The sequence below is a fragment of the Aphidius gifuensis genome, linkage group LG3, assembly GCF_014905175.1.
Source record: "Aphidius gifuensis isolate YNYX2018 linkage group LG3, ASM1490517v1, whole genome shotgun sequence".
Lineage (NCBI taxonomy): Eukaryota > Metazoa > Arthropoda > Insecta > Hymenoptera > Braconidae > Aphidius > Aphidius gifuensis.
Window position 1 is genome coordinate 14,224,484 of NC_057790.1, and position 9,672 is coordinate 14,234,155.

Consider the following 9,672-nt stretch of genomic DNA (forward strand, 5'->3'; position numbering starts at 1 on the left):
ATGGTTTTTAATTATTTTGATTGAAAAAAATTAATTAAGAAAATTATTTCATCTCTGATTTTTTTCATTTTTCAATAATAATGCGAGTATATCTCTTTTGTTTATCAATAAAAACTCTTGAAATTTTACATATATATATATATTTATTAACAAAGAATAATGAAAAAAAAAAAATTTTCAGAAAATAATGATAATATTTATTTATATTATTTATTTAATTTGTGTCAAAAATTGTCTGAATCTTCATCTGACCGTTATGAAGAAATTTGAAAATTTTAATAACTTTCAGCGTAAAAAATGTTTATTTATATATGTAAAATATATTTCTAGAATTTTAAAAATTTAAATTAATAATTAAAAAAGTTACTGAGTTAACAGCAATAGAGCGCGCTCACGTTTGACACGCATATCGAAGGTTCTAATATGGGTGATGGCAAGTCGCTGTTTTGTTGCGCGCGTAATAATTAATACGACCGCGCTCCATTGTTATTAACTCAATAACTTTTTTAATTATTAATTTAAATTTTTGAAATTTTAGAAATATATTCTACATATATAAATAAACATTTTTTACGCTGGAAGTTATTAAAATTTTCAAATTTCTTCGCTAAACGGTTGAGTCAAAGATAAGAAGATTCAATTTTCTATTGACACAAATTAAATAAATAATATAAATAAATATTATCATAATTTTCTGAAAATTTTTTTTTTTCATTATTCTTTGTTAATAAATATATATATATGTAAAATTTCAAGAGTTTTTATTGATAAACAAAAGAGATATACTCGTATCATTATTGAAAAATGAACAAAATCAGAGATGAAATAATTTTCTTAATTAATTTTTTTCAATTAAAATAATTAAAAAAAAAAAAAAACCATAAAAGCAATATTTTTTTCTTTTAACTTTTCCTACATGCCTATATTTTTTAATTTTTTTTTTGACGACTTTGAAAATTAAGAATTGTCCAAGCCATTGGACAATACTTCTACCGTTTTTTGAGCGTGCAGGTCGTTATTGCATCCGGACCTTCAATTATTTATATAAAGAATTTTTTAATAAACGCATATAAACCTTTTTCCACTGACGATCTATCCTCAAACTTTGATCTAATCCGTCCATATCATGTAGATCCAAATTGCATTGTAACCACATCATGTATCGGCTAATTTTATCAGCTTCCACTGCAAGCTGAAACAAAAACAAAAAAAAACAAAAAAAATTTAAATTAGATTAATATAAAATTTTATATTCATTTGGAAAAAAAGGTAAACTAAAGATTTAATATAAAAATAATCAAAAGTAATAAAATAAAAAATGGAAAATAAATTTAATAACTTACCCTGTTCTTAAGATCAGCACGTGTGTGATTAATATGGCGGAGATAGCGTTCCATTTTTTTATTTGAGGAATTAGAAAAGAACCTTTAACTTTGAACTTCAACGTGAAAAGAATGATTGTTAATCATGAGTTATGACTCTCACACGTTTTTCACCGATTATTCACTAGTCATTGTTAAAATTTTTTGATTGGTTCTTTTTTTTTTACTATTTCAGAGAGCCAATCAACGTAGAATGATGATAATGATTTTTTCTACTATATCATCATCTTAATGATCACTAGCGTCAACGAGTCAATTTTCGAAATCGGTAAAATTTAAAACTAATTTTCTAAAATTTACTGCGCCAAATAATTGACTATCGGTGGATTTTTAAACTGAAATTTTCTGTTCAGTATACACACTCATAAAATTTTTTTATCATGGGTTTGGGATAGAAGATTGGGATAACGATCATACCCTCAATCTCTTCTCATTGTGGGAACTGAACGGTCAACATCATCAAAGTTTTTTTGGTTTTATGTATTTATTTTATTTTATTTTATTGAACAATATCATCAATATAAATTTAAATAGTGAATCTTTTTTTTTTTTTAATAATAATTCATTTCAGATTAAATTTCGAATGAATTAGTTTTGTTTCAATGTTTTAATAAATAATAGTGCAAAAATAGTGTAAAAAGAAAAAAAAAAAAAGAAAGGTTAGGAATTCGCGTGGTGAGCATGGTGTAGAACAATCTATCCTGTAAAAAGTAAGTTATTTTTTTCATTCGATATTATTTATTTATTTATCGACTAATCTTCTTTTTGAATTTATTTATTATTTATTTAAATTTATATTCATATTATTTTTTTGTTTTTTTCAGATAACCTTGATAACTGGAAGGTGCACGTGGTGAGACGATTAAAATCTTCAATAAACTCGAAATATAAGTAAGTTTTTAATCATTAAATATTATTCCTACTTCATAAATGTTTTTCAATTAATATTATTCATTTAAATTTATATTAATATCATTTTTTTGTTTTTTTTTTTTTGTTTTTTTCAGATAACCTTGATAACTAGAAGGTGCACGTGGTGAGACGATTGAAATCTTCAATAAATTCGAAATTTAAGTAAGTTTTTAATCATTAAATATTATTCCTACTTCATGAATGTTTTTCAATTGATATTATTTATTTAAATTTATATTAATATCATTTTTTTTTTTTTTCTTTTTCAGATAACCTTGATAACTGGAAGGTGCACGTGGTGAGACGATTGAAATCTTCAATAAACTCGAAATTTAAGTAAGTTTTTAATCATTAAATATTATTCCTACTTCATAAATGTTTTTCAATTAATATCATTTATTTAAATTTATATTAATATCATTTTTTTGTTTTTTCTTTTTCAGATAACCTTGATAACTGGAAGGTGCACGTGGTGAGACGATTGATATCTTCAAATAACTCGAAATTTGAGTAAGTTTTTAATCATTAAATATTATTCCTACTTCATAAACGTTTTTCAATTGATATTATTTATTTAAATTTATATTAATATCATTTTTTTGTTTTTTTTTTTTCAGATAACCTTGATAACTGGAAGGTGCACGTGGTGAGACGATTGAAATCTTCAATAAACTCGAAATTTGAGTAAGTTTTTAATCATTAAATATTATTCCTACTTCATAAATGTTTTTCAATTAATATTATTTATTTAAATTTATATTAATATCATTTTTTCGTTTTTTTTTTTTTTCTTTTTCAGATAACCTTGATAACTGGAAGGTGCACGTGGTGAGACGATTGATATCTTCAAATAACTCGAAATTTAAGTAAGTTTTTAATCATTTTTCAATATTATCACCTCATAGATGTTTATAATTCAATAAATTCAAAGCAATTCAACTTTTATATAAAATCATTTCCATGTTTTGAATCGAACTTTATAAAATAAAGAATAAAGGTTAGAAATCACGTGGTGACAGGGGTGTACAACGAATCATCTTGCAAAAAGTGAGTAATTCTTTAATTTATTAATTTCCTTTCTTTTTTTTAATTTTAATTTAAATTATTTCATCGTTGTCGATAATAAATAAAATAAATTGTGATATTTTTCAGGTGCACATGGTGATGAAACTACAATTTTTGGAAAAAGATTAACATGTTTAAGTAAGTTTTAAATCATTTATTAATATTATTGCTTTATAAATTTTTTCAAATAATATTATTTTATCAAATTTTCATTAATATTATTCATTTGTTGCAGATTCATGTGGTGAGAAGACTGAAATTATTGAAAACGATCAACCTACTCAAAAAATCATTTTAAATTTAAGTAAGTTTTTAATCAATCGTTATTATTATTACTTTATAAATTTTCCAAATCATGTTATTCTCTTCCATTCTAATTAATATTATTTATTTGTTTCAGATTTACGTGGTGAAACCATTGGAATCGATTAAACTGTTGCAAAATCAATTGCAATTTAAGTAAGTTTTAAATTTATTATTATTAGTTTATAAACGTGTTAGTCAATATTATTTTTCAATTTCTTAATTAGTTTTTTTATTGTTGTAGATCATCGTGGAAGAGAAGGAAGCTATCAAGAAAATTAATTTGATAATCAAGTGTGTGTGTGACATCAATCATGGATCGGGTAAAATTTTTACTTATTTATTTCAATTTTTATTCATTTATGAATAAATATTGATGAGTAAAGGTTTTTACTCACTTTTGTTTTTTTAATACTTTTTCTATTTAGTACTAAAAAAATTATGTTTTAGTATAGAAAGTATGCATTTATTCTCTTAATATCTTCATATATATTAATTTAAACTTCATACTTAGTACAAAAAGATTTTCTTTTCAGTACAAATTTGTTTCGTCTATTTTATATATCCTGATACGTTTTGTTTTGAAATTTGTACTTAGTACAAAAAGTTTTTTTTGTCTATTTTAATTATATTCTCATACATATTGTTTTGAAGTTCATACTTAGTACAAAAAGTTTTTCTTTTCATATAAAATTTTTTTCTATATTGTATATATTCCCATACGTATTGTTTTAGAATTTATACTTAGTACAAAAAGTTTTTCTTTTCATAGAAAAATTTTTTTCCTCATACGTATTGTTTTGAAGTTCATAATTAGTACAAAAAGTTTTTCATTTTCATATAAAAAATTTTTTTTATATTTTATATATCCTCATACGTATTGTTTTTGAATTCATACTTAGTAAAAAAAGTTTTGTCTTTTCTATATTTCCTCAAACATATTGTTTTGAAGTTCATACTTAGTACCAAAAGTTTTTATTTTTCATAGAAAATTTTTTCTTCTATTTTATATATCCTCATACGTATTGTTTTGGAATTGATACTTAGTACAAAAAGTTTTTTTTGTCCATTTCATATATTTCTTTCAAGTATTTTTTAACATTTGTACTCAGTACAAAAAGTATTCTATTTCATATGTTTGCTCAAACGTATTGTGTTGAGTTTTTATTTAGTACAAAAAGTTTTGGTCTATTGAATATATTTCTTAAAACGTATTGAATTTTTATTTAGTACAAAAAGTTTTTGTCTGTTAAATATATATTTCTTCATACTCACTGTTTGAAATTTTTATTTAGTACAAAAAAGTTTTTTGTCTATTAAATATATATTTTCTCATACTCATTGTTTTGAAATTTGTACTTAGCTTAAAAAATTTTTTGTCTGTTTTATATATTCCTTTATACGTATTGTTTTCGAAGTTGTACTTAGTACCAAAAGTTTTTTGTCTATTTTATATATGTATTGTTTTGAGATTTGTACTTAGTACAAAATTTTTTTGTCTATTTCATATATTTCTTTACACGTATTGTTTTGCTTAGTACAAAAAGTTTTTTGCCCTGTTTTATATATTTCTTTATACATATTGTCTTCAAAGTTACACTTAGTACAAAGAGTTTTTGAATACAATAAGTTTAGATTTCAACTCTCTATGCATTGCTTTTACATTCAGTATTGAGTTTAAATGTTTTTATATATCTAATAGCTTCCGAAACTAATGGAAGATTACAATTTTTAGATGAATTGAAATGATCTTCAAACCCACATGTTCTTTCGCGCTCAATATTCTAACATATATCATTAATTGTTAGTATCTTCAGATCGAACTGCTAACGAAATAATTCATAGAGATATTGCTAACATTATCTCTGAATTGCAATCACGTTTGAGTACACTTCAATGTAGACAATTGATTGTATTCAATGCAACGATTGTTCATCTAACAACTATTTTATTTAAAATACGTCAATTGCATCACACTATTCCATCAAACCTTGAAGGACCAGCATCAACTTCAACAAGACTCTCAGTTTCTGGAGGTGCTATAGATCGTAATAATAATAGTAATAATCGAAATAATAAAAGTAATAATAATAATAATAATAATAATATCATAAATAATAATACATTAAATGGAGGTAACAATAGTGATGCGAGAATTGAGTGGACTAATGTTGAGAGTGCCTTCAAAAATAAGGTGAGGGTTAGCGTAATTATTAATTTAACTCATAAAGATTTGCAACAATTTTTCGATGATGCTCTGCAAATGTTGAATATGAAACTACTTGAAATATTACAAAAATCTAATAGTCTAAAAGTTCAAGCTATTTTAGCCTGTAATTTTAGTAGACAAACAGACTCAATAGAAGAATCAGAAGTTAAATATTTTAATGATAGAATTATTGAAATTCTAAAATCAAATGATATATTAAGTGAATTCTCTAGAATTCAGACTGATATTGAAGAAAGTGAACTATGCGGATCGGGATGGACATTAAACGAAATTTTGAATCTCGAAATTCATATTAATGATTATGTGCCTTTAAAAGGAGGTAATTCATCATATATATCTATGCCAAAATGGATTTTGAATACGCGCGCTGTAGTGAATATAAAAAATAATGATAATAAATGTTTTATCTGGTCTGTCCTCGCTGCAATCCATAAATTGCCTGATAATAATGGTAGAGTGAATAGCTATTATAGATATGAAAAAGATCTCATTGTTGATGGTATTGATTTTCCTATGAGTTGGAAATCAATTAAACTTTTTGAAAAAATTAATCGTTTAAGAATCAATGTTTATGGAATAGAAGTTGATGATGATGATGACGATGTTGAAGATCTTCCGAATATTAATGGAAAACGTGTCGTGCGGAATCATGAAAGGAAGAAGAAATTCAAGAATTCTCATAAAATTGTTCCATATTATCTAACTAAAAATGATATTGAAGGGGACACAATTCATCTTTTACTGATTGAAAATAATATTCATAATAATAATACCATGAATATTAAACGAAAAAATGGGCAAGATGTAGAGTTTATTCATGATTTAACAGGGTTCCATTTTGCTTGGATAAAGAATCTTTCACGACTAGTTAGCAGCCAAATTTCAGCTCATAATGGGAGTACGAAAATTTGTGATCGATGTTTATACTATTTTCAATCATCAATAGTGTTAAATAAACATCAAGTAGAATGTTTAATGAAAAATGAAGCAGCCATGCGATTACCTTTATCAAAAAATAAAATAATGAGTTTCAAAAATTATAAGAATCAAATCAAAGTCCCGTTTGTAATATATGCAGACACTGAATGTATTTTAAAACCGATTGATCATGAAAGTAAAAGTATGAAAACTCATGAATATCAAAAGCATATTCCATGTAGTTTAGGATTTTATATGAAATGTTCATATAATGATTCTCTATCAGAATTCAAATTTAAACGAGATGTTGATTGTGTTGAGTGGTTTGTAGATGAACTTTACAAAACTGCGAAAAAAGTGGACAATATTTTATCTGATATTAAACCGTTAAGGTTGACATATGATGAAGAGTGTTCTCTTTTTGCTGCTAAAATTTGTCATATTTGTGAAAAAACTTTTGTTGAACAAAATATTAAAGTTCGAGATCATGATCATATCACAGGTGCCTATAGGGGTGCAATCTAGACTGCAATATCAATTATCAAGATTCTTGTGTTATACCAATAATTTTCCATAATTTATCCGGATATGATGCTCATTTTATAATCAAAAGCTTAAACAAACGTTTTCCAGGTAAAATTGAGTTGCTATCCTTGAATAAAGAAAATTATATTTCTTTTACAAAACATGTTGATAATACAAAGATTAAATTAAGATTCATTGATTCATTCAGATTTATGGCTAGTTCGATTGATACATTAGCAAAAAATTTAGAAAATAGTAAGAAAAAATACTTCTAGAAGTTTTTGTATGAATAATGATGAGTTTGAATTGTTGACAAAAAAAGGTGTTTTCCCGTATGATTATTTAAATAATTGGGATAAATTTAATGATAAACAACTTCCTTCAAAAATAAATTTTTATTCAAAATTGAATGATGAGAATATATCTGATGAATTATATAATCATGCAAGCAATGTATGGGAAAAATTCAATATTCAAACATTAGGTGAATATTCTGATTTATATTTACGTTCTGATGTAATATTACTTGCAGATATATTTGAGAATTTTCGTGAAACTTGTCTTCAAGCATACAAATTAGATGCTCTCCATTATTATACAGCTCCGGGATTGAGTTTTGATGCTATGTTAAAAATGACGAAATCTGAACTTGAATTGTTAACTGATCCTGATATGGTTTTATTTATTGAAAAAGGTATACGTGGTGGATTATCACAATGCTCAAATAGATATGGAAAAGCCAATAACAGATTTATGGAGGAATATGATTCATCCAAACCAGAGTCTTATTTAATGTATTTCGATGTCAACAATTTATATGGTGGGGCGATGTCACAAATGTTACCAACTCATGATTTTAAATGGGATAATGATTTTGATGAAACACTGATAACTTCAATTTCAAATGAATCAAATGTAGGTTACATATTTGAAGTTGATTTAGAATATCCATCATATCTGCATGAACAACATAAAGATTTACCATTAGCTCCAGTTCATGAAAAACCTCCATTACCTACTAGTAAATGTAAAAAATTATTAGCTACGTTAAATCCGAAACAAAAATATGTTGTTCATTATCAAAGTTTGAAACAATACTTATCTTTAGGTATGAAATTAATAAAAATCCATAGAGCTTTGAGATTTAAACAAAGTGCTTGGTTGAAACCATACATAAATTTGAATACTGAATTACGTCAACAAGCTAAGAATGAATTCGAAAAATCATTTTTCAAATTAATGAATAATGCAATCTATGGAAAAACAATGGAATGTGGAAGAAATCTTAGAGAAATTAAATTGGTTAGCAAATATGAGGGACGATGGGGAGCTCGAAGTCTTATTTCAAAACCAAATTTTGCTTCATCAAAAATAATTGATGATTTGGTAATTATAGAAATGAAACGTAGTAGTATTTATTTCAATAAACCTATTTACTTAGGATTTTGTATTTTAGATATTTCGAAAATTTATATTTATGATTTCCATTGTAATTATATAAAGAAAAAATTTAATGAAAATGCAAAATATCTTTACGGTGAGACAGATTCATGTATTTATCAATTTACCATACCTAATATTTATGATCATATTAAAGAAGATATTCATAAGTTTGATACATCTGATTATAAAGTAGATAATCAGTATGGTATACCTTTAGCGAATAAGAAAGTCGTTGGATTAATGAAAGATGAAAATAATGGTAATATAATGACTGAATTTATAGGATTAAGGAGTAAGCTGTATAGTTATAAAGTAATAATAGAATTAGAAACAAGAGATAAAACTCATTCTAGAGCAAAAGGTGTTAAAAGATCAGCAATGAAAAAAATTATATTTGATGATTATAAAAGATGTCTTCAGAATGAAATAGAAATATTTCGAAAGCAAAATTTGTTACGCTCTCATAATCATAATGTTAGAACAATAACTATAAAAAAAAAAGCTTTAAGTTGGCAAGATGATAAGCGTAACTTACAAAGAGGAAGTACTGATACATTACCATGGGGGTATATTCCACTAATTAACTTGTAACTTTATTTAAATAGAATTAGAAAATAATAAAAAAAAGTTAAATCATATTTTTCTTTTGTTTTCTTTATTTATCAATCCATTGGTTATGTGATTCATCAAAACCTAACCATTTAACATACATTTTATTACCACGAGTTTTTATTACTTTTTCAATCAAAAATATATCTGAATGTTTTACTTTTAATAATTCTTCTTTATAGAAACAACCTTCTATTGGATTATTTTGATAATCTTTCAGTTTATAAGTTGGAGGCTTCGATTTATTTATTTTTATAATTGTGAAAATCTCATTGATCCAATTTG

The 9,672-nt window shown here is 24.7% G+C and overlaps 1 protein-coding gene across 1 annotated transcript; it reads left to right on the forward strand.

Moving 5' to 3' along the window:
- Window positions 1-5,809: 5,809 nt before the first annotated feature.
- LOC122850928 lies at window positions 5,810-9,369 on the forward strand. The gene is made up of 4 exons (XM_044149977.1): window positions 5,810-5,856; window positions 6,105-6,531; window positions 7,753-8,721; window positions 8,839-9,369. The coding sequence occupies exons 1-4, from the start codon at window positions 5,810-5,812 to the stop codon at window positions 9,367-9,369; spliced, it is 1,974 nt and encodes a 657-aa protein (XP_044005912.1).
- Window positions 9,370-9,672: the final 303 nt, after the last annotated feature.

Coding starts and splice junctions, on each gene's coding strand:
- LOC122850928 (XM_044149977.1), top strand. CDS start 5,810: ATGCGAGAATTGAGTGGACTAATGTTGAGAGTGCCTTCAAAAATAAG. Junction 5,857..6,104: donor AGAGTGCCTTCAAAAATAAG/GTGAGGGTTAGC, acceptor TGAATTCTCTAG/AATTCAGACTGATATTGAAG. Junction 8,722..8,838: donor CAAAAATAATTGATGATTTG/GTAATTATAGAA, acceptor AATTATATAAAG/AAAAAATTTAATGAAAATGC.